The sequence below is a fragment of the Blastocystis hominis genome (assembly GCF_000151665.1).
Source record: "Blastocystis hominis, Singapore isolate B (sub-type 7) whole genome shotgun sequence assembly, scaffold_5".
NCBI classification, from domain to species: domain Eukaryota; class Bigyra; order Opalinata; family Blastocystidae; genus Blastocystis; species Blastocystis hominis.
This window is the reverse complement of record NW_013171860.1, coordinates 537,290-559,488: the sequence shown is the minus strand read 5'-3', so window position 1 is coordinate 559,488 and position 22,199 is coordinate 537,290. Positions and strand designations below refer to the sequence as shown.

Below are 22,199 nucleotides of genomic sequence, written 5' to 3'. Positions count from 1 at the left end.
GAACGAGTAAAGATCAAGCAGCTAGCACTCTACACGAACCAGCGTGTGTCTACTCAAACAGGTTCTAAAACAACTCTAATGAATGACCTTGCGGAGGGATTCGCAGTTCGGATAGTCGTAGCGAGTGTGTTGTTCGCTTGATTCCGTAAATGAAAATATTCTTCGGATTCGTATACAAAGACAGCTGCGATGGCAACCGAAGAACGTGCAGCAGACTCGTTGTGTCTCTGTACTCGGTCGGCGGCGTGATGTCTGACGTTTATGCAGCGCTCTGCATCGTACCTTGCCAAGGCTGAAGATGAACGATACAATTAGCGAAGCGGAGAGCTTTCATTCCGTTCAGCTCACCCAAAAGGAGTGTCAGCAAAACGCAGTTGCTGGAGCGAAGAAGGGAGGGAAGTCGTGAAAACAGCTCCATTTGCAGTCGTTCCTATCGGTATCAAACGTGAGAACGCTTTTACGTCCTGCCCGAGGATCTCTGCAACATCCAATATAATTCGACCCACAACAGATTCTTTCGAACAGAGGGAGACAAACGAATGGACTGCTGAGATCACTTTCTTCACGAAGAAAGCGGGGTCATTATCCACATGAACGATCACCACAGACGAAAATAATGACATATCCTGCTCCCATTTACTCAAATCGAAGCCATGGCAAAATTCAACCGAATCTACAGCGTCTACTGTAAACCTGAAAAAAGACACACATACTGGCATACTTGGGCAAGATGGGTTGCAAGGACGACGACTCGAGACTCCTGAATGCAGACTTTGGCGCTTCCTTTTTCGTTGGCTCAGGAACTTCTTTCAGTGCAGGCATCTTTGTTAGAAAATCATCCACCTCATCTTTGGGAAGAGAAGAAATGATCAGAACTCGTTGCTTAGAGCGAATACCTTCCGAAACAAACAACTTTTCGAAGGTTCTCATCTGAGAGCAGAATAGTTCCTCCGATAAAACAACAATGGACCCCAAAGGAATCCCGGAACCGAGAGCAGTGTCCAAATCTTTGCATCCAGTGGAAATGAGACTTTGCCCATAGAGCCATGATTTTGTCCCAGAGAGTTTCGGGCCACTAGGAATCGATCTCTGAGCGGAAATCGGGGCAAATCTCCGAAAGGAGGACATTTGTTCTGTAAAAATGAAAGTAACCGAATAACCGCGGGTTAATTCTGGATTGAGCTGTTAGAGTAGCATGGAATTCTTATGATTATAAGCGCATATAACAGCGTGCTACTACTATGTTTTTGTAACAAAATGCGTGTTTCTGTGACGAATAGTACTTTGTACAGTAACAGTACATGGATCTCCCGAAGACTTATATGAATCTATTCGTTCAAGGAAAATAGATGCATCAGAACCCGTAATATCTTCACCCAGAGTAATTCCTAAAAATAGTGAGTATTATGGGTTCGTTTGTAACTTTAGAAGGGAATTCCGAATGTAAGGATGGATACGATGCGAAGCTTTCTGGATTTATGCCTGTTGGTAAAGGATGTGTTGACAAAAGGAGTTGTACAAAATTGAGATGTAAAAATGATGATAATCTGAATAATATTCATTCTTCAAAGAGGTTGGTTTCAAGTAGTTGTAACAGTAGTGAGAGAAAAGAAGAAAATCCAGGTAGGCGCCTATTTTTAATGTTGACATATAGAGTTAGGCAATGGTTTGGAACGTAGAGCAGAAGATAAAAACGATGATGAGAATCGTGTGAATGAAGATCCGAAATTGACCAAACATTCTGCGAACTCAGAGTATCTTATGGAGAATTTAGAAATGAAAGAAGGCAGATCTCCTGCAAGGTCTGACGTAAGTAATAATCGAGATGATGTTTTGGAGTTAACACCCGTAGAAACAAGAGCTAGTAGAGGTATGAAACATTCGAAAGAGTCATCTCGTTTTTCTGAGACTGGTACCAGTCGTACTATTGGTAGTTCTCTTCAAAGTGATGATAATGATAATGGTGATAATGACAAGCATGATAATGATAATGGTATTGAAATGAAGAATCTAAAGGATTCGAATGGAGAGATAAAAGGAGAAACTAAAGTAGGAAAAGAAGCAGAAATAGAAACAGGAAAAGGTGAAACAGCAGTAGAAACAGGAAAAGGTGAAACAGCAGTAGAAAGAGCAGCAGGTGAAACAGAATCAAATGGAAACGAGATGGATGAAGAGCTGTTAGCAAAGTTGAAGTCAAAATCAAAGTTGATATTGCCAGAAGACGAAACTCAAAGTGCCACAGAAGCTGAAATGGAAGCTGAGAAAGACCAAGAAGCTAAAAAGAAACCAGAAGACGAAAGTGAAGCGAATCAAAAGAAACCAAAAGGAGTAGGAACGATCGATAAAAAAGCGCTTCTTGTGATAGGAGACGAGATTGCAGCAGAAGAATCGAACAAAATGAATCGTGTGGATGACGATACGATGGTAGACGAAGACAAAATCCAAGAAGAAGACAAAGAGAAAAGCATCGAAAAGGAAGAGAAAAGGCAAGAAAAGCGTAAATTGGATCCTGAAGAAGTGGCTCGAAAAGCGAAAAACTTGGCAAAATTGTACAGTGAAATCAACTCGGAAATTCAGAATATTGTCAACCGAGACAAAAGCCTTTTCAAAAGTAATCCCAGGATATCGACCAATCCAAGCAAAGGAGAATCGGGGAAGGGAGGAAAGCCAATGAGCAATCCTACTCCCTCCAATCTGCGTAAAGAGGAGCGAGAAAACGTTTTAAAGAACACAATTCCTGTGAATTCCAGTCCTCGATCCGATGGACAGCAGCGAAGGAATGAATTGGAGAATCGCGCGAACGCGCTGAGTGATTCGTTATTGCGCATTCCGATGGATTTCAATCAACGCGAAGAGGAATCACTCGCGAAATCGAATCGCATCTCAAAACGATCTCGCTTGTATTTTGATAAAAGCGGCTATCGGAAAGAGCCGATGCAGCCTGAATCCTTTCAATACTCTGTCAACCATGTATCCTTGTATCCCTCTTTCTTGGAAATCGGAATTACCAGCAATTTTGATGGCGTCAGCTACTGCAGCGTTTTTGATCGCAAAGGTATTCCTGCGTTTTGTTGCTCTCCGATCAATCGTAGGTCACATCCTCCTCACCAACGCGATCAACCATCATCAATCTGCCATGGGGGGCATGGGCAGCATTCCTCTCTCCCCCGCCGTCCAGCATTTCGGCGTTTTTCTCCAGTGCGAAGTGGCTCATCCTCAGCGAGACAATGGTACTTCTTTTTTTCTCTCTGTCGATAACGCCCAGAGAGACTCGTGACGGAGCCCATCGATCGGCACATGTGGAGCAATCCCAACCAATTGGCGATGCACACGTCCGTGTTTCGGACCGTTATGATCACCGGCGTCATCGTCGTGATTTTCTTTCTGCTCACCATCATCGTGATTCAATGGAAGCGGTTCTCTTTTGCCCGTTCGCTTCCTGATCGGTAGACTCTCGGAAGAGCATTCCTATCGCGATCTCCCCGAATCCAGACATCTTCTCGCCTCCAGCACGGCGAGTTCTCCCTACACAGCATTTGCAAAGCCGATGAATGACCTCCTCATTCCCCCGCCTCATTTGCGTCTGTCCGCCAATTATCCACAAGCCTCCCTGCCTCCGACATCCGCTTCCCATTCTCCCATCTCCCACTCGCCTCCTCCCTACACTCGAAGTGTTTCGGATGCAACTTATGCAGAGCACACGCGATATGGAAGTAAGAAGTCTAAAAAACGATCGAATTTCCCTTTTTCTATTGGCGGTCTTGAGTGTGCTTATTGTACGGTGTAATAGCTATTTTGCTGACATGTAGGCGGTTTCATAAATCCTTCATCGTCGTTTGTTTGTCAAAAATGCAGGACAGTTTTGATTTACCCTTGTTTGTTGGAATTCCGTTTTTCCTCCCGATTTCTGCATTGTTCAAAACGTTCATTTCTCATTATGAAGACTGTATTCTTGCTTCTTGTTATTGCGACTACTCTTGCAACCGTTTATCCAGTTCCAGGAAAGAGGGTTCTCGCTCTTTTAGAGGACATGAGCTTCGAGCGCACTCACTCTCAGTTTTTCTCCAATCTGAAAAGTACCTGGATTTTCTATTGCATTTAACTGTACAGACCATGGATGTGAGTTGACGTTCCTTGTTCTGGAGGATTCTTTTGAAATCGTGAAGTATGGAGAGTCCAAATATGACAACATTATTTTAATGGTCAACTCGGATAGTAAGTACAGTAGTCTGAATGCCAAGGCCTTCCGCAGCTTTTTAGACTTCCATGGCGATATTTTTGTGATGTTTTCGGGCGATCCTTCGAGTTTCGTTCGTACTCTCGCTGGATACGCTGGCGTTGAAATCGATCCTAAGGGCAGCAGTGTTGTCGATCATTTCACGGCTGTTCCCGACGCGAGCAACATCCGCCACACGAAGTTCCAGACGACGAATTACCTGAAGGTCTTTGCTCTGCCGTTGGGAGTCATCTGTAGATTTCCCGTTTGGTGGGAGATCTGGCCACTCGCTCTGGCTCCGTCACCTACCAAGGATACGGTCTGCGAATCGACCCCAACAACGTGCTGGCGATGCCCATCGTCTCGGGCGACTACGCGACGACCTCGCTTTCGAGCGAAGGCGCCAGCCAGAACTCGGCCGGAGGCATCACGCTGATCGCCGCTGTGCAGACTCGCTACAACAACCGCTTCGTGCTCTCCGGCTCTCTGGCGTTCTTCAGCGACGCGTTCTACGCGGAGAATCCGGATAACAAAGTCCTGGGCGACCAGCTGTCTCTCTGTACGTCCCTTCTCTCTCTCTTATGCAGGGCTCTGCAAGCTCGCCGGGTATCTCCGCGTGCAGAACATCGAGCACGCGAAGTACATCCGCGCCGAAAACCGCATCGAGCCCACCCACGAAATCCTGGTGCAGGAAGTTCAACAGCCCAACCTCCCCACCTCTCAGTGCGTTTTGTCACGCTCTCCTCACTCCTAGCTATGGCCGGCCGGAGGTGGCGGGCAACAACGTGGTGTACCGCGTGAAGGACGAGCTGTGGTACTCGGTGAACGTGCAGGAGTGGGACGGGAGCGAGTGGAAGCCTTACAAAGTGAGCGAAGGGAAAGGAAGTGACGCGCAGACCGACGATCTGCAGCTCGAGTTCGTCATGCTCAACCCTTATATTCGACAGAATCTCACCTATGTGGAGGAGCACGACAATGGAGACTATTCGACGGTAGGTCGATGAGAGCGAGTCACGATGCAGATCATTCATGTACCCGATGTGTACGGAGTGTACAAGTTCCGACTCTTCTACCAGAGACAAGGAGTCTCGTTCATTAACGAGAATACGCAGGTGAGCATCCGGCCGTTCAAGCACAACGAATTCCCTCGCTTTATTCTGGCGGCTTATCCTTACTATGTCAAGTAGGGGCGAGAGAGAGAAGAAGGTTAGACGTAGCACGATGGTGGTCATGGCCGGATTTGTTTGTTTCGTGTTTGTGTTTTTGTTCGCTGGGGAGAAGGAAAAGAGAGATTAAGGGTGAATGGATTGTTTGTTGAGATATGGATCGTGATTTCGTTGTTGGAGGAGGGAAAGAAATATGAGGAGGGGACAGAAATTAGGATGTCTCGTCAGGAAACCACCCGTAGTAATAATACGATGTTACTATATCAGCTTTCACTTATGTAAATATATATTTACATGCAGTATGCTCCCAACTCACTATTATGCCAATGGTCTATAAGCAAAAGAGACAAATCCTCCTTTGTGATTATCCTCAAAGGCTGAAATCGTAAAGGAATCGAATTTTGTTTTCGTAATGAGATTATTCCTACGCTACACAGGACAGAGCAAAGTTGATGACGTTTGAATGAAAGCCAATCTTTGAGATGTTGCATAAGAAAGCCTATAGAATCTATTTTCTAACATTCTGGTGTAGATAGTCAAACAATATCCGAATCGACAGCAAAATCTACTCCTCAAAATGGAGTCATTAACCGCGGCACAGCTTAAATTCGGGTAGTCTTATTCTCATCTACTATCCGGTTTTTGACACCACGAACCAGTAATTTTCTGTGATATTCATCGTTACGGTATAGAACGGATATGAATATAAGTCCAGCACAGATTGGCAACACTATTGAAGTAGTCACAACGTTCAATGAAACTATCAGTGGTGAGATATATTGCTATGATCGTAATTCTGGAATTATCGTACTAAATATCCTTTTTCTCTCTTTTTCCTTCCTTTCGCTTCCTTGACGAATAGGAAAGAAATTGGATGGTGCACAGGACTACGATATAGTGATGCTCAAAACGGATTATATTAAAAGTGTAAAAGTGATTAAGAAAGGAAAGATGGACGAGATCGTACTTCCAAGCGTTTCATACCATTCGATTAGTAAAAAGGAAGTAGGTGATCTGGTTTTGTACTCACTTGAAGAAGGCGATGGAACAGGAAGTACTTTCCCGAAAGATTCCAAAGACTTCTCCGTATGGCAATTATGTCTTTGCCTATTTGTCAAAGCTGTTCTAGTTCTCTTTGCTGCTTAGTTTTAGTGGCGTGTGCGAATGGAAGGAAGAGTCGATTATTGTTGATGGAGATGTTACCATTGCGCCTCCCTATGGTGTTACGGACGTTTCAGGTGAGAATGAGGAGCATGTAAATGAAGTGAAAGAACGGGTAAGTTTCTATGAAGAAATTGAGGATGTAGTTATCAAATATGAAATAGTTCTAATTCATTTGTTGAAACAAAGTCCTTGCAATGAGTGCTGTACCCAAACGATCATTCCCTGTGAATCGTTTTCCCTCTATATTATGATCCTGTGCGAATCAAATCCGAAATGAAAAATTGGCACAACGATTCAACGATGGGAAGATTCACATCCCCGAAGCCAAGCAAAAACCCTTGAAGCCATCCGCCTCGCGCCCACTTTTTTGAAAATCACACGCATTCAATAGGGCAATCGCAGCGAAATCAGCGTCATTCTCTTCTTCGGCGACACATCGCGAACCACGCGACCCTCCACGTTTTCAGGATACAAAGGGCGGCCAAACGCTCGCTCCAATCGCTAGACGCATCACCAACCGCTCCGTTCGCTACCTGAATGCAGTCCTGGACTGGACTCTGACTCGTACTAAACATATAGCAATGAATCGTGGGAGGCAAATGCGAATAGTTCTAAAAGCATTAGCACAGAGAAGGCTTGGAATACGACGAAGCGATCCTGCAAGGCGGAGCAAAACTGCTCTGTAGAAGCAGGCAGATTCATGATAATCTGAGTGATGCGAATGTTTGAGGAGAGAAGCAACCCAATGAAATGGGCTGCATCGAGATTGAACGTGGTGATTCTCTTTGCCACCTAGCGATCACTGCAAAGCACTCACTGGTCGTACGTGGTTTTTCTCCACGTTTCGGTTCAAATAGTAAAAACAAGAAGGGTTCAGATCATTCGCGTACACTGTGCATCCTTTCTTTGCAGCAGGAATGGAAAACGGACCCACTCCACAGAACATATCAGCTACGATGTCTGAAGGAGAGAATGATTTGATAAGGCGTGCATGTTCGTGGTGGAGACGCGAGTTCCAGTAAACGCGGCTGTAATCGAAATCGTAGCGACAGCCATTTTCGTTGAGCGACACGTGAGTGTTGTTTTCACCGGCAAGCACTTCCATGTCAAAAGTTCGGAATGCGGTATCTATTTTTCCGATCTTGTTGACTACCGTTCTGCATTGAGGGACTTTGTCAAGCAAGACACTCCCAATAAGATGTTTATAAGGAAGTTGCTCATCCAGAAGGTTCACATGCAAAAGAGACCCGACTTTTTCATACGATGTAGGAGGCATGCACGTTGGTGGGAGTACTTTGGAAAAAACCTATGTCAAAAGAAGCACTTTGGAAAACCTCAGAAGCCGTATAATAATCGTAATCTAGGTCAAGCGAATAATCTGTCACGCGAACACTATTCAAGTTCCGAATAGCATTTCTAATAGACTCTGGAAGCTGGTTCAACGAATGATCTGATATATGTTGATCCAGTAATAGCAGTCTTCTCGATGGCTCGTCTTGGTCAAGAACTATATTCCTCTTACGCGGGAATTTCAATAGGAATGGCTCAATGAGGGATCTGGTTGTCAGACATCAAGTGAAAATAGACCTGAGACACTCACATTCCTCCTTTTTCACAGACAAAGCGATTAGTTTCAGAGATGTGGAGAATAACGACCTATCCAGCACATTGAAAGCATTCATTTGGAAAAATATTTGAGTTATCGTAAAAGTGTTTGTGTGGTGTGAGAATGAGTCAAACTATATGCTCTTCGATCACCCAAAATATAATTGTGAATTTCGAACATAAAATCAAAACACTGAGTCAAACGAAACCCCCCTGCATAAACCACACAACACAGAATCTTCATTATTTATTATGTTCCACAAGTCTTGGGTTTTTACAGTTCTGTTAGTGGCTATTGCTACTTCTTCTACTATATTGTCGCCGTTTTCAAAGGCCTTGGAGACATTGAAGTCGAGCAATGGAGTTAAGTCATATTTAAAGAGTGAGGAAGAGCATTGTATGCGTGTCAGTATGCTGAGGTGATTTTGTAGTTTGCGGTTTTTATTCTACGGGTTGCACCACCTCCGGATTTGTTTGTAACCACTCATTTCTGTGTGTGAACGTTAGCTTCTATGGGTAATGTTACCCTTTATGGCACTCCTAGCTCTGATCCGGTTGCCATGGATTTGGTTCTGGATACGTTCGTTGGAGATGCGTGCATTGACGACACTGAGGTTCTTGCTTTTATTCTGCATACCTCCCTCGTTGCCTCCAATGATGTGAAAAAGCAGTATGTGGCCACCTTGAACAAGGTGTCTGTGAAGATATCGATTATGATGGAGAAGGGCCTCAAGTGCGACCAGCCTATTGAGGCTGGAAAGATCTACGATGTTGAGTATGCGTTGGCGTGTTCCTCGATGGTCTAGATCGCTCCAGTGCACGGACAGCGAAGGCAAGGACCCGTTCGCTGACGCCAAGGCCGTGATCGGCCAGTCCATGACGATGTCCGCCACCTTTGCGTCGAACTCTCTGACGCTGGCGATGGAGGACTGGAACCTTCAGGCTGCCTACCAGGATGCCACGGGCTGCTCGTCGCTGCCCTTCTGGCTGCAGGCGTCGAACACGACGTCCACGCCGTCTCCTGCTCCCACCACGCTGGCTCCTTCCGCGGAGCCCACGACCTTGGCCCCCACCGCGGAGCCCACCACCATCGCTCCGTCTACCGAGCCTACGACCTTGGCTCCTACCACCGAGGCTCCTTCTACTACCGTCCCTACCACGCCTACTCCCACGACCCCGACTCCTACTACCCCTACTCCTACCACTCCCACGCCCACGACGCCCACTCCTACCACCCCGACTCCCACTTCGCCCGTGCCCACGACCCCGGTCCCCACCGAGGCTCCCACCACGCCGACGCCCACCGAGGCCCCCACCACGCCCGTGCCCACGCCCGGAGATAACAAGATGATGATGTACGCTCTGATCGGAGGCGGCGCGCTGCTGGTGGTCATCCTTCTCATCGTGTGCTGCTGCTGCTGCTGCAAGAACAAGAAGAAGGACAACACCTACTCCCGAGTGCGTAGAGCCAAGGTGAAGGCGAACGAGAACACGCCGCTTGTGAATAAGAGAAAGAACACTTTGTAAAGATGTGATGAGCTGTTTTTTATGAAACAAACACCGAACGAACGCTCCTTCAACGCCTTCTCCAAGCCCTGCAGGGCGCTCCGCATGCCCTCCTCTTCGTAGCAGGTGAAGATCCAGCGGAACCAGCCGAACTGGCTCGCGTGGTACTTGCTGCCGGGCGCGACGATGATGTTTCCGTGGTCGTAGAGGAATCTGCACAGCTCTTGCTCCCCCTTGAAGGAGTCTTCCTTCAGATACGCGCGCAGGTCGATCCACGAGAAGAACCCCGCATAGCCCTTGCAGAACGGGATCTTCATCCGCGTCAGCTCCTTCTCCATCAGCTGCCGCATCTCCAGAACGCGCTTCTGCAAGATCTCGACGTGTTCCTTCATGAACGCCTCGTCGTCCAGCATCTACCTCGCATCTCCTCCTCGCCCCCACATTCGCAGCGAAGCTCTGCGTGTTCGCGGGCACCTCGCAGAAGTGGCAGAGCTCGTTCAGCACGGTGTGCAGACTGCGATTCCGCGTCACCAGCACGCTCAATCGGAACCCGGAGAGTCCGAGATCCTTGCTGAATCCCCACAACTGCCCAGAACACGCGATTCCAAACGCCTACGATGGAGACATCGTCCTGAATGGGGTCATTCTCGATCAGTTTGGCGAACGACACGAACGCGTTCTCGCTCTCGGCCTTCTACGAATCACCCAGCGAGCGCAAAGAGCCGACCGCAGCGGATTGCGGCTTCACGGAGAGCGCGTAGATCTCGTCGGACAGCTACGATCTCATTGCGGAGCACCCAGAACGCACCAAGTGAATGGAGTGGCGTCGACAGAACGCAAGGACGGTCCGCATCTCGTCCAGCGAGTACACGGTGCCCGTGGGATTGTTCGGGTTTGTGAACACCAAGAGCTTCACTTTGCGGCCATCCGCTTCGGCCTTCTGATAGGCTTCTTCCAGAATCGCATCCGTGACAACGTAACTAGGTGAAAGGACAACAAAGAAGGGATACTTGTTCTTCATCGTGTCGGCGCCGTACATCACGGCGCCCGTTCGCAGAGTGAAGTTGTTCTCAAACGAGTTGTAGCACGGAGTGATGCCTAGAGAGACAACAGGCAATATGAACGATACAGATAAACGCATCCGACTTGTTTCCGTCCATAGCAGGGTTCAACAAGGCAGTTCCCATTACATCCATAACAGCTCCAGATCCAGAGATAACCAAAACATCCTTCTCGGAAACATTCGTTTTAAAAACATGAGAAGAGAGGTAGTGCGCAAAGCTCTTCTTCAAGTAGGCGCGACCATCGTAACTGGGCGCATACCTACATCTGGATAGTAGAGAAAAAAGGTACATATTGTCGTCAGGATGAAGGCGCGAGAATTCTTGAAGATGAGGCTTTAAATGTTCCCAGCAGAGAACATTCTCCGCAACTGTTAAGACACGAGGGCGCTTCGACGCCGGCTCATTACTATCCGCAGAAAAAGCTTCCGAAGTTAGTGCACCGCTCACCTCAGCAGTTTTCGGTGCAAGGATTCTCTTAGAACTAGGATTAACGAGAAAAGAAAAAAGATACACAGCAGAAAACTCCATAAACAGAAATAATGTGAAAAGATTTTGGGGTCAAAACAATAATGGAGAATATTATGATGCATGTAGATAGCAAATCGTGAGTAGTCTCTTAGCGAAGAGAGTACTGGTGGCTATTGAAATGAATGGAGTTGGCTTAGAATAAGACATTGGATCTCTTTGAGATTTTATGTAGATATCTGTTCATGTATGCATGCTCTCGGAAGATTTTGCTGTAATTTACGAGGGAAAGAGAATGAGTGGAGATCTTTAGAAGCAAGCATCCATCACCAATTTTGAATTGTAAAATGCTTCGACTTTGTTATTGCATCCTATATTTGATTTATTCTGTCTTGTAAATGCTATCTTCCTTGACAACAATGTAACTAGCTTTCAAACACAGACACTCTTAGGTTGCTTTCTTCTTTTATTCTCATCCTTTCTATGCATACCCATATAACAATAGTGTCATTATCTATGATCATCTGTTCCATCATTTAGGAATCATGAATCATACACTGTAGCAAGAAGAAACATAATCTGATACCCGACTATAAATATAACAAACAACAAATCTACTGTTGTGTCCTAAGAATAATGAACACCTGCTAAATCCACTTCATCCACTCTATAATAAATTCCCAAAAATAAAACTAGAAAGGCGTAATAACGCAAAAATGGTTTTGTTATTTCACGTTAAAAAATATACAAATCCTGCTCCTCTCACAAGGTTTACACTCCCAATAAGTTACTATAAATGAGCATATTCATATTCACCCATTATTAGGCAAAAATAGCAAAATGACTTCAATGTACACAAAGTGTTTTGCAGTTGCATGAGATCCCTATAATGTGCAACACATGCTTTCTAACAATTTTACCTACATTGTATTGCAATGTGCATTTTCAATGAGCACCAAAACCGCGGAACTTACGAATGGTTGAGTTAGATCATTTTCAATTGCTATCTTTGTGTTTTTTGCTATCTTTTTTCGCTATTTCTATTTTTCTACGACAACATGTCGTTATTTCATTTATTGGGAGAAATTTTCGGCTTCTACAAAGAATGCCCAATTGTTGTCGATGATTGCTGTCGTATGTTGTCGGACACGTACTTAACTGAATAGCAATATGCCTCAACACAATTACGGAAGGTGGAAGAATTGATTGCTGCAAGCATACGTTTTGTCTAGATTGTATTAAGCAGTGGTCAAAGGTAGTGTATTTCGCCCGAATTTTATTTTTAAGAGTTCAAATCACTGTCCTGAGTGCAGAAAGGCTTTTCACTATATAACCCCTTGTAAAGTTTTTAAAAATGAAGAAGAACTTCAGAGCAACTACTCCATGCATTCAGAGTAGGTTTTGTTGGTATTAGGTCATTGCTAGTAATTTCGATTCATCGAACGGAGAGAGGATCGACATCACCGATCTCCAGTGTAATATTAGAGGAAGCGGATTGCTGATTGCGAAGAAATCGGAAAATGCTTCCTATCAATCTGCGAGTGGACTGGTACGTCGCTATTCCAGTCGATAGTCCTTGTGTTTGCTCTCTTGTTTTCCACAAACACTCCACTCATCATACATCGCCTGAATCTCCTTCTCATAATGCTGATGAACCACATTCCGCTTCATCTTCAGCGTCGCGGTCAGCTCTCCTCTTCCAAGCGACAGATCCTGCTCCAGCATCGTCCACTTGCGAATCTCCTGCGCTCTGCTAATCGCGACCTTGTTGTACCCATCCACCGCGTCCTGGATCCACTGCTTCACCACCGGGCATTGCATCGCTTCCTGCACCGTCGTCGCCTTGCTCCCGCGACTCCTCAAGCTCTCCACCATCGACGCCGCGATTCGGCTCGACGGCTCGCCCGTAGCGGGGTCGACCTCGGTTTTGAGAGCAATCAGCGCGGAGAGGAACTTCCTCTGATCGCCCACGACCACGCAGTTCGAGATCAGCGGACACAGCTCGATCACCTTGTTCTCGATCGGCACCGGCGACACGTTCTCGCCCCCCGCCGTCACGATCAGCTCCTTCAGCCGCCCGGTCACGCGCACGAACCCGTCCGCGTCGATCTTCGCCTGGTCGCCGGAGTGCAGCCAGCCGTCCTCGTCGATCGCCGCGTTCGTCTCCCGCTCCATCTTCAGATACCTGCACTCACAAACCCCGATCACTCCCACCCCATCATGCAGTTCCGCCCGCGGTAGCAGAACTCGTCCGAGTCGGGGTCCGTCTTGACCTCCACGCCGCGCAGCGCGCGTCCCACGGTCCCCAGCTTCCACTGCTGGTCCACGAAGGTGTTCGTGCAGATCGGCGCCGTGCCCTCCGACTGCCCCAGCAGGTCGTACAGCGGGAAGTCGTACGACGCGAAGAAGTTCAGCGTCTCCTCCGTCACCGGCGCCGCCGACACGATCACTAGCCGCGTTCTACGCTTCACTCACGCCGCGTAGCCTCACTTATCCAGCCCCAGCGTCTCCTTCACCTTGTCGAACGCCAGACGCTTCGCCAGCCAGTAGAAGTACGGCGGCGTGAACGTCTGGCCGTACTGCCGCGTCCGGCACGCGTAGTACCCGATGGACTCGAACCACGCGATCAGCAGCTGCTTCACGTACTACGTCTCAGTCCCGCGGTTTTCCTACCGAGGCCTGCGCGTTCTTCGCGCGGATCGCCTCCATGAACTTCTCGAACACGCGCGGAACCGCCACGAAGAAGGTCGGTCTGGCCTTCTGGAGCGTCTGGACTAACGATCCGCGAAGTGCGTCGGGACGCGCCATGTACATCGTGATGCGATTGCGTACGGGAACCATCGTGTCCGCGTACTGCGCAGCGATGTGGTTCATCGGGAGGAAGGACACGAAGCGGTCCTCGTCGTTCAGCTGCAGGTAGTAGCGGATGTTCGCCGCTTGACACATGCAGCCATCATGCGAACACATTACACCTTTCGGCTCGCCCTGGCGTTGAAACCGCTCCGTTCGATTACAGTCGTGCCGGAGGTGTAGATGAGGGTGGCGCAGCTGCCGGGCTGGCAAGCGTCGATCCGAGCATCGACATCGGAATCAGGAAGATCGCTGCCGATCTTCAAAAAATCGTCCCATGTATAGAGTTTTGCAAACTGCGTGTGAGACCGAGACGAAAACAATCGAATACGCCTTCTTTGTCCTCAAGCGAGGGCATGTCGTCTTCCGGCCAATACACCACGATCGCCTTCAGGAGCGGAAGGTTGTCGCGGATCTGGCAGATTTTCATCGCTGATTTGCCGCTCTGGCACACACACACCTTGGCCTCCGAATGTTTCAGTACATATTCGCAGGCCTCGGGAGAGTTCGTCGTATAGATTCCAGCAGTAACGCAGTCAGCCATCCAGGTGCCTTGGAGGGAAAAATAGTACTCGGGAGAGTTGAAGCCGATTATGCCGCAAACGTCCTTCTTATTTAAGCCGAGCTTCAGCAACGACTTGGCAAACCTGATTCATCAGATAGGTCCGAAATCTACTTCATGGAGTTGTTGTAGTAATCCATGTAAGAATAGGTAACATCCTCCTTGCTTACGATGGCAGGCCATTCATTCCACTCACGACAATTCTTGCGAAACTCCTAAAAATGAAAAAACTGTCACACACTAACAAAAGGAATGGTTGTAGGTTCAGGGTCAAATCCATCCTGAGGATTGCGGTAAATGTCGACAAGGCCGTCGATCTTGCTGGTTCTGCAGTTTCTCATTTTTTTGTGATCAGCTTTCGTTAATTAATACCAAGTGTGATTACCAGACATCAACTTGTCTTCTTTTGGAACATTAACAGGAGCCAAGATAGCTCAGTTGGGAGAGCGTATGACTGAAGATCATAAGGTCAGGTGTTCGATCCACCTTCTCGGCGCTTTTTTCTTTTCGGAGGAAATGATCACCAATCCTTTTACCCCTGTTTCTCGTTTGTAAAAACGTAAAGGTTTTGGGATAATTATATGTATGGTATCCATTGCATGTTTGCAAAAAAACGTACCTATTGAGAGATCTACCTTTGTGTCTCTTCGGCCGTAGCCTTTGCTACTCACACCCCAAGCGGAATTATGCATAATTATTCCATTGTTCCATTGTGTGCAATGGAAGTTCGACGATTTCCGGAATTCCACAAATCAAATGCATGGATCTAGTATTAAACGCATACTTTTTCACGTCTATTTTTACTGTAAGCAATCTTTAAAGACCCCGTCCTAATTTATCAAAGTACGTAATAAGTGATGGAGTCAACTCTTCGTAATCGGTTATCTCGTCGGGTTTGATTCGATTTTCGTTATTCGTAGAAAAATCTATGGATCGCATGCAGAAGATCCATGAAAAGTACACGGAATCTAACAAGGAAAAAGCTGCTATTGAGTCCGAAGTTCTCTATGCTTCAACGGAAGCAGCGGAGGGCGAGACCGTAGCGGTTTTGTGTTTTGCCAATCTCTAGGTTAAGGAGGAAAATAGCGTTTCAACCCTATCGGACGAACCGATATCACTGGAGGAGTACAAGACTCAAATTGACGAGGCATTGCGCGAATATTTTGTCACGGACGATGTTATGGAAATTCTATAGTAGCCACGCGTCCGCCCTTTCACCCCTAGCTGCATCGAAGAGCTGGATGCCCCTCTCTACCGATACCAAGTGGTGATGCGTGCCATCTCCCTCGCTGTCGACCGGGGCTCCAAAGAGAAGGAGCTGGTGTCCCGTTTGTTCTCTGTGGGATTCAGCCACTACCTCTCGCTGTTCCAAGTGACGAAGGGCTTCGAGAAGCTGTTCGAGCGTCTGTCCGACCTGCAGCTGGACTGTCCGCACATCGCCGACGACCTGAGCAAGTTCCTCGCGCGCGCCATCACCGACGAGGTGCTCCCTCCGTCGATTCTGAACGACTTCATCCTGAAGGAGTACGGCGCGGAGGTGCTGACGATGACGGAGACGCTGCTGAACATGCCGCACTCGTTCGAGTACATGGAGCGAGTCTGGGGCGCGCGCATCGCCGCGCTGGAGGACATTCAGATGACGAAGAAGCTGCTGGTGGATGCCATCGCGGAGTTCTACGACAGCCACGACGCGGCCGAAGTCGAGGATCGATGAGGGACTGAGGAGTAGTGTGTGCGCTGCGTGGCCGAGCTGGACGCGCCGTATTACCTCCACCAGTTCGTGAAGAAGGCCGTCGAGATCGCCATGGACGACGAGAAGAAGCGCATCCCGCTCTGCATCCAGCTGCTGCAGCGCGCGACGAGCGACGTGCTGCCGCACCACCAGCTCGTGCTGGGACTCAAGCGGCTGCGGAAGGGCCTCGGCGAGCTGCAGCTGGACGTGCCGCACGCGAAGGAGCTGCTGGACGAAGTCTGCGCGGCGCTGGAGGCGGCGAAGCTGGTGACGGAGGAGGAATTGAGAGTGTGGCGTGTTTGTGAACAAACAGAACAATCGAGGTCGGTGCGCTCGCGCGTGGCGTAGAGCAGCAAGTCCTCCTCCGCGACGATCCGCGCAGCGTTCTGCGCGGTCTGGAACAGAATCGATCCGCGTCTAATCGTCATCATCATCCGCGTCTCTCTCTCTTACTTCAACGCGATCGACTCCGCGCCCCACTCCATCCGTCCCTTCCCCGCAAACCCGATCACAATCCGCGGCACGTCCACGACCGGCAGCTCCACGCTCTCCCCCTTCTTCGCCTCCACGATCTCCAGCATGAACTCCTTCGCCTGCGTCGTCACCACCGCGTAATGCGCGTCCTTTCGCTTCGGACGCAGCACCTCCATATCGCCACACTCGTACGTCAGCATCGCCAGCAGCGTCTCCTTGTCGATCGCCTTCGGCGTCAGGCCTGCGCGCACCACGTTGTTGCTGCACGCCATGCTCTCCACGATCTCGCCCTGCAGGTACGCGTGCGGGATGTCCGCGCCCATGTAAATCGAATCGCCGGGCTTCATCTCCACCACGTTCAGCAAAAACGGAGCGAACACGCCGCCGTCCGTCGGATACTACGCGTTATTTCTAGTTCTCCTGCAGCGTCGCACAGTGTCCATCAAACGACGCACCCAGCGCTCCAGGAACGAAAGATCCCGTTTTTCGTCGTAGAAACGCTTCGCCGAGTCGATCACCGACTTGGCACGCGCAGGATCCGCTTCGATGTACGCAGAAAACAGACGGCGGAGAGCGGCCTTCGTGTCTTGGCCCTCCTTGATCGCGGTTTCAAACGCAACACACTCCGATTCGCCGATGAGCTCGCGAAGGAACGTGCACTCGTGGAGATGCTGCACAATCACCTCAGCACGGCGGAATCCGCACATCGCAGTGAAGGGAGTGAGCGCATAGGCCATCTCGGGCTTGTGGTTGTCGTCCTTGTACAACTCAGGCTTTGTTTTGTACAGGTACTCCGCAAGCTTCTTATCGGGATGGGCTTGGATCGAAAGCGCAGTCTCCACAGAAAGCACCTTCGAAAGGAAGGGGAGCTCCAGCTTTTCCTTTCCTATGCTGCTTCCGAGGCATTCCGGGTGTTCCTACTCTCAAAGCCATGCAGAACGGCAAACCTCGATAAAAGACTTCAACAATTCGTAGTGGTCACCTACCAAAATTTCAGAAGGACCGCTTGCATGCGTTCCAAACCTTCGTTACATCAAGTAAGCCAAAATTACCAATATTCAGCATAGTGCTGATCCTTCGAAACCTCAAAACTCGGATCGTCGTCCTTCTGCAAACTCAACGAGAGCGTATAAAAGTACCTTTAACTCGGCAACAATACTCTCCTCTCCACGGCAACCCCAGTGATAATTCTGAACCTATTCCATCAGTTTTCACAACGATCTCAACAGCACAACGAAGCTTATACATGTTTTTGAGCAAACTACACTTTCCGCGATTATTTGGATGGCAATTGGCCTCATGGTTTGAGAAGTGAAGAACAGCCCACGAAGATGAATGACGTTTTCCTCAGTGGTTGCTCATAATTTCCTATGAGTTTTATTCTGAGAGATCCCTTCTTTGATGGTTTTGAGGACTTGATGGCCAACCACTGGCCGATGCCTCTATCGCATTCTCGACCAATGCCTGTAGAGGACGAGAAGGAAACTTCCATGACCACTGGAAAGAGGCTTCGTCGTGATGTGATTACACCCTATTCAGGATTTGGAAGAATGGATATGCGCGAGAGCGAGAAGGGCTATGAGCTCAGTGTCGATATTCCTGGAATGGAGAAGGAGAATATCAAGATTTCAACCGAAAACAACATCCTCGTGATCGAGGGAGAGAGAAAGGAAGAGAAAACGAGCGAGAAGGATAAGGTTCACTTTATGGAACGCCACTATGGTAGTTTCCGTAGAGAAATATCGCTGCCTTCGAATGTCAAGACAGACGATATTGTTGCGATGTACAATAACGGAGTTCTCAAGCTCCACATTCCCAAGGCCGAGCAGCATTCTTCAAAGAGGAGCATCACTGTGGCATAGTCTTGTTTGTTTGACACCAATCGAACTCTTTAGTTGTTAATCATTGAGTCTACCCATTATGCACTCTATTCTAATTCCAAGGGTACTCTGCAACAAAAATAATTCCACAATCCATAGAAACCCCCTATTTCCTATAATCAAGTAGGTACTTTCGTGACCAAATTCAGAGCACGGATGCCCGAGTGGTCCAAGGGGTTACGTAAAGGCCGTAATGTGTTCGCACTCGAGGGTTCGAGTCCCTCTTCGTGCATTTTTTATGTATCTATTATTACCCGCCTTTCTCATCTCTGTGTGTTGCTCAGTATGTCTGTAGGAAATTTGATTTTCTCTCGCGAATGATAGGTTCCGCTCCACTGCGTTTCAATCATTCCTGTACTCTATTCTGTTTAACTCGTCGTACTCTTATCGTGTATTGTATTATCTTTTGATTTATCTAATTAACGATACAGAACTCTTTTTGTTATTTCCCTCCCTATTCTCTTCCTCCTGTATTATGTTCAGTGGATAAGCAAACAATACTATGTGAAGAACGTTTAATGTCAATCCCACGCAAAACCTATTTCGATATGCATCCTTTTGTTCTATACACATTGTGAGGCTTGATTTTGCGTTCAAATAAAGTACGAAAGTTGTATTAAACATGAGCGCACAAATCGCGGTTTTTCCGGTAAGATATGCAAAACCATTTTTTCCCAAATCTGAAAAGGGATAACATGGCTGAGACTCCTAATAACAAATGCGTGATCGTTGGGTAGTATTTTGTTGAGAGCGTTATTCCTTTAGAGACGGAGCAGTTGGAAAAACTTGTCTGCTCATTTCATATTCAACGGATCAGTTTCCAACCGATTATATTCCAACAAGTAACTGATTCCCGGAAGTCATGTTTATACTAGTTTTTGACAATTACCGTGTGGAACTCTACGTTGGTAACAAAACCACCAGTCTCGAACTCTGGGACACCTCCGGTAACTCTCTGTGCATCCGTTTTTAATTTGTAATAGGTCAAGAGGGTTATGACCAGCTCCGACCACTTTCCTACTCTGGTACTGACATTTTTCTAATAGCTTTTTCATGTGTGGAGTACGGTTTGTTGCTTCTCTTAAACCTAGTCGCATCTCGTTTGAAAATGTACGAAAGGTTGGTTCGCTTTTTTTCATGTTATTCACAGTGGTATAAGGAACTGACGACCTACTGGACGGACGAAACACGAGATGTACCTATAATTCTTGTAGCAACGAAAAAAGACTTGCTGACCGACGAAGAAATCATGAAGAAAACAGCAGTCGACAGTAAATGTGTTGTTTCTTTAGATGAGGTACGTGCGATGCGCGCCCTCGATCGTAGATGGAGCAAATGGCGAAGGAAATACACGCTGCGAATGTTATTCAGTGTAGTGCGAAGACGCTGGAAAATGTTAAGGCAGTTTTTGATATAGCTGTGAATGTACGTCTTATCGCTTGGAGTCAAATCGCTAGTTTGTTCTTGAGCAACGTGCTGAAGACACTCTTTCAAGAGGTTGCTGTACTGTTATGTGTGTTGTTTGTTTCAAGAAACAGTCTATCGCTTGGCGAGCTCTCGCATGGAGTGCGCGCAGAGCGCTGCGTCGAGTTGGGATCGAATGGACTCGATGCTCCAATCCATCGCACGCAGCCGCGCGTCCTCTTTGTATCCCCGTGCACTCAACCCTTTTCCTTTTTCTTTTTGTTCTTCGTTTTCGTCTTCATCTTCATCTTCTTCTTCCTTTTGTCGATTCGATGCTGGCAACGAAATCGGCTCGCCTCGCAAGAACTACACTTGACGGATTTCTCTGTTTCTACCTCGCTCGCGTACCAACTCGCCACGATCGCCTCCGTTTTCTCGCTCATGCACCCAAACCCCGAAAACAAAAGCGGCGCCAGCGCCTGCACCGACACGATCGTCGCGTGATACGCCACATAGGCAAGATCCACATCGAATTGTGTCATTTGGTTGTCCCACGACCCATCCTGGTTTTGGGACTCAAGTAAAAAGCGAACTCCGCTAGTGATAAGCGAGTCGTTTTCGGCCACGCCGAAGATTCGCAAGCATTCAACGAACTCGCCGATTAAGTGGATATCGTGTTTTTGTAAGACCAAGGGGAGATATTCTCGAACAAACAAATACTCATGAGGGAGCTGCTGGATCTGCAATCGCAGCGAACCCCATTGCGATAAAGTGAACACGACATGCGTGATCTCATCATGACCCATCCCAACACCGTACCAGATAACATTGGTCCACGAAGTGTCTCCATGGAAGCTCTTTCGGGGATTTGTAAGGACGCAGCGAAGGGAGCCAGCGCAGGTAATCATCATACGAACACTCCAACTCGATCCCTGCGGTCTGGCAATAGAACGAGTAAATTAAGCTGTTTGAAAGAGCGCGGAAGGGAGTAATCACCACCACTTCCTTCCCACAAAAACGACATTGCGTGCTACGACGAGGAGAACGCTTGTGGCAGGACGTGCAGAGATCAACGACATTGGACGGAATGGATTCCTCACGCGCATTCCAACCAAAAAGATCGATGACCGAAATTCGTGTTCTGATGGAAAAGAACATTATTTTCGATGCCTACTTTGATCCGTATTTCGATTCACTACTATCTGCTATCACATATTTTTGTAACTCAGAGCCGAACTCGACATCTGAGCTGATACACTGCAAACTGTACAAAATGATTGCAGCGTCGAGGACTTCTTGTGGATCCGGATTCTCACGTGCTTTCCAATAACCAGATTGGAGCACATTGATCCACTTCTTCTTTACGACTTCTAAATATTGTAACGATAATCTTCGAATCGGCTCCGGTGAAGTCTACACGAGAAATAGCAAAAAAGCGAATACCTTGCTAAGATCGTAAAAACATTGAATGATATCATTTCCAAATGTATTAAAGGCCGTTTCATCCTTGGATACAGAGTAGATAAACCCGAGTCCCTTACAAATCGCCTTGAGGCGCATTTCAGAGAATTCATCGTTTTTCAGCCCATCAAAATGGCGAGCTTGCTCATTCGTTTCACTCTGCGCTTCGGTTGTCTTCTTGAGTAATCGCTGTAGACATGCCTGATACGATTCCATCGCTTTCGTTCCAACGATCCCTTTCTCGAGCGAGTGATTCCCAACAAAAACCAGAAAAGGACTCAAGCAACAAAGAATCAAATGCCTTGACCTCCACCTCAAACCCGATCTCGCTAAACTCCTCCACGATGTCTTCCGTCCTCTCCTCGGGACACGTTATCACAAACCCCGTCCGTCCCACCTCAAAGATCCTCCCCAGCACATCGCGAATGCACCTCTCGACCTCCCTCTTCTCCACACATCGGAGCTCCTCCAGCATGTCCCTGGTGTAGCTCAGTCCGCGTTGTTTTGCAAACAAACAAGCAGCGTTCGCTGCCGGATCGTCCAAAAGCTCGCACACATCAAAGCACACGCCGCCCCGCGCGCCTCGCATCTCCTCCTCGCTCACTCCCTTCTCGCAATACTCCTCCACGATCCTCCACGCCGCTTCATAG

General features: G+C 47.9%; 14 protein-coding genes; 8 read left to right on the top strand and 6 right to left on the bottom strand.

Moving 5' to 3' along the window:
- Window positions 1–64: 64 nt before the first annotated feature.
- Window positions 65–1,128, bottom strand: GSBLH_T00006756001 (uncharacterized protein; the record flags this gene model as incomplete). The annotated part of the gene is made up of 4 exons (XM_013042887.1): window positions 65–252; window positions 283–430; window positions 462–682; window positions 714–1,128. 4 exons carry the CDS (start codon window positions 1,126–1,128, stop codon window positions 65–67), a joined length of 972 nt encoding a protein of 323 aa, XP_012898341.1.
- Window positions 1,129–3,937: 2,809 nt separating this feature from the next.
- GSBLH_T00004049001 (uncharacterized protein) lies at window positions 3,938–5,403 on the top strand (the record flags this gene model as incomplete). Its single annotated transcript, XM_013042886.1, has 5 exons — window positions 3,938–4,076; window positions 4,111–4,442; window positions 4,475–4,722; window positions 4,752–5,208; window positions 5,239–5,403. The coding sequence occupies 5 exons, from the start codon at window positions 3,938–3,940 to the stop codon at window positions 5,401–5,403; spliced, it is 1,341 nt and encodes a 446-aa protein (XP_012898340.1).
- Window positions 5,404–6,258: 855 nt separating this feature from the next.
- On the top strand, window positions 6,259–6,713 carry GSBLH_T00004048001 (uncharacterized protein). XM_013042885.1 has 4 exons: window positions 6,259–6,387; window positions 6,419–6,504; window positions 6,535–6,658; window positions 6,690–6,713. The coding sequence occupies exons 1-4, from the start codon at window positions 6,283–6,285 to the stop codon at window positions 6,705–6,707; spliced, it is 333 nt and encodes a 110-aa protein (XP_012898339.1). The 5' UTR covers window positions 6,259–6,282; the 3' UTR covers window positions 6,708–6,713.
- A 632-nt stretch (window positions 6,714–7,345) lies between these two features.
- Window positions 7,346–7,822, bottom strand: GSBLH_T00004047001 (uncharacterized protein; the record flags this gene model as incomplete). Its single annotated transcript, XM_013042884.1, has 1 exon — window positions 7,346–7,822. One exon carries the CDS (start codon window positions 7,820–7,822, stop codon window positions 7,346–7,348), a length of 477 nt encoding a protein of 158 aa, XP_012898338.1.
- A 581-nt stretch (window positions 7,823–8,403) lies between these two features.
- On the top strand, window positions 8,404–9,687 carry GSBLH_T00004046001 (uncharacterized protein; the record flags this gene model as incomplete). XM_013042883.1 has 4 exons in its annotated part: window positions 8,404–8,548; window positions 8,583–8,627; window positions 8,659–8,926; window positions 8,958–9,687. 4 exons carry the CDS (start codon window positions 8,404–8,406, stop codon window positions 9,676–9,678), a joined length of 1,179 nt encoding a protein of 392 aa, XP_012898337.1. The 3' UTR covers window positions 9,679–9,687.
- Window positions 9,688–9,727: 40 nt separating this feature from the next.
- On the bottom strand, window positions 9,728–11,249 carry GSBLH_T00004045001 (uncharacterized protein; the record flags this gene model as incomplete). The annotated part of the gene is made up of 9 exons (XM_013042882.1): window positions 9,728–9,767; window positions 9,802–10,070; window positions 10,099–10,242; window positions 10,274–10,351; window positions 10,385–10,432; window positions 10,466–10,637; window positions 10,668–10,755; window positions 10,787–10,980; window positions 11,011–11,249. The coding sequence occupies 9 exons, from the start codon at window positions 11,247–11,249 to the stop codon at window positions 9,728–9,730; spliced, it is 1,272 nt and encodes a 423-aa protein (XP_012898336.1).
- A 1,105-nt stretch (window positions 11,250–12,354) lies between these two features.
- On the top strand, window positions 12,355–12,688 carry GSBLH_T00004044001 (uncharacterized protein; the record flags this gene model as incomplete). XM_013042881.1 has 2 exons in its annotated part: window positions 12,355–12,580; window positions 12,612–12,688. Exons 1-2 carry the CDS (start codon window positions 12,541–12,543, stop codon window positions 12,686–12,688), a joined length of 117 nt encoding a protein of 38 aa, XP_012898335.1. The 5' UTR covers window positions 12,355–12,540.
- Window positions 12,689–12,743: 55 nt separating this feature from the next.
- GSBLH_T00004043001 (uncharacterized protein) lies at window positions 12,744–14,939 on the bottom strand (the record flags this gene model as incomplete). The annotated part of the gene is made up of 8 exons (XM_013042880.1): window positions 12,744–13,371; window positions 13,401–13,646; window positions 13,677–13,831; window positions 13,860–14,171; window positions 14,201–14,332; window positions 14,368–14,683; window positions 14,713–14,813; window positions 14,844–14,939. The coding sequence occupies 8 exons, from the start codon at window positions 14,937–14,939 to the stop codon at window positions 12,744–12,746; spliced, it is 1,986 nt and encodes a 661-aa protein (XP_012898334.1).
- Window positions 14,940–15,410: 471 nt separating this feature from the next.
- Window positions 15,411–16,445, top strand: GSBLH_T00004042001 (uncharacterized protein). XM_013042879.1 has 4 exons: window positions 15,411–15,486; window positions 15,519–15,637; window positions 15,668–15,792; window positions 15,823–16,445. The coding sequence occupies exons 1-4, from the start codon at window positions 15,456–15,458 to the stop codon at window positions 16,310–16,312; spliced, it is 765 nt and encodes a 254-aa protein (XP_012898333.1). The 5' UTR covers window positions 15,411–15,455; the 3' UTR covers window positions 16,313–16,445.
- Window positions 16,446–16,496: 51 nt separating this feature from the next.
- On the bottom strand, window positions 16,497–18,052 carry GSBLH_T00004041001 (uncharacterized protein; the record flags this gene model as incomplete). The annotated part of the gene is made up of 8 exons (XM_013042878.1): window positions 16,497–16,594; window positions 16,638–16,747; window positions 16,784–17,202; window positions 17,239–17,721; window positions 17,752–17,827; window positions 17,857–17,912; window positions 17,944–17,994; window positions 18,023–18,052. 8 exons carry the CDS (start codon window positions 18,050–18,052, stop codon window positions 16,497–16,499), a joined length of 1,323 nt encoding a protein of 440 aa, XP_012898332.1.
- A 122-nt stretch (window positions 18,053–18,174) lies between these two features.
- On the top strand, window positions 18,175–18,666 carry GSBLH_T00004040001 (uncharacterized protein; the record flags this gene model as incomplete). Its single annotated transcript, XM_013042877.1, has 1 exon — window positions 18,175–18,666. The coding sequence occupies one exon, from the start codon at window positions 18,175–18,177 to the stop codon at window positions 18,664–18,666; it is 492 nt and encodes a 163-aa protein (XP_012898331.1).
- A 256-nt stretch (window positions 18,667–18,922) lies between these two features.
- On the top strand, window positions 18,923–19,235 carry GSBLH_T00004039001 (uncharacterized protein; the record flags this gene model as incomplete). XM_013042876.1 has 3 exons in its annotated part: window positions 18,923–18,975; window positions 19,009–19,080; window positions 19,116–19,235. 3 exons carry the CDS (start codon window positions 18,923–18,925, stop codon window positions 19,201–19,203), a joined length of 213 nt encoding a protein of 70 aa, XP_012898330.1. The 3' UTR covers window positions 19,204–19,235.
- A 105-nt stretch (window positions 19,236–19,340) lies between these two features.
- Window positions 19,341–20,199, top strand: GSBLH_T00004038001 (uncharacterized protein; the record flags this gene model as incomplete). XM_013042875.1 has 8 exons in its annotated part: window positions 19,341–19,417; window positions 19,450–19,526; window positions 19,560–19,631; window positions 19,668–19,746; window positions 19,776–19,803; window positions 19,835–19,981; window positions 20,011–20,109; window positions 20,130–20,199. 8 exons carry the CDS (start codon window positions 19,341–19,343, stop codon window positions 20,139–20,141), a joined length of 591 nt encoding a protein of 196 aa, XP_012898329.1. The 3' UTR covers window positions 20,142–20,199.
- Window positions 20,200–20,237: 38 nt separating this feature from the next.
- On the bottom strand, window positions 20,238–21,817 carry GSBLH_T00004037001 (uncharacterized protein). XM_013042874.1 has 4 exons: window positions 21,532–21,817; window positions 21,263–21,501; window positions 20,484–21,229; window positions 20,238–20,454 (listed from the first exon to the last, which is right to left on the bottom strand). The coding sequence occupies exons 1-3, from the start codon at window positions 21,646–21,648 to the stop codon at window positions 20,884–20,886; spliced, it is 702 nt and encodes a 233-aa protein (XP_012898328.1). The 5' UTR covers window positions 21,649–21,817; the 3' UTR covers window positions 20,238–20,454; window positions 20,484–20,883.
- Window positions 21,818–22,199: the final 382 nt, after the last annotated feature.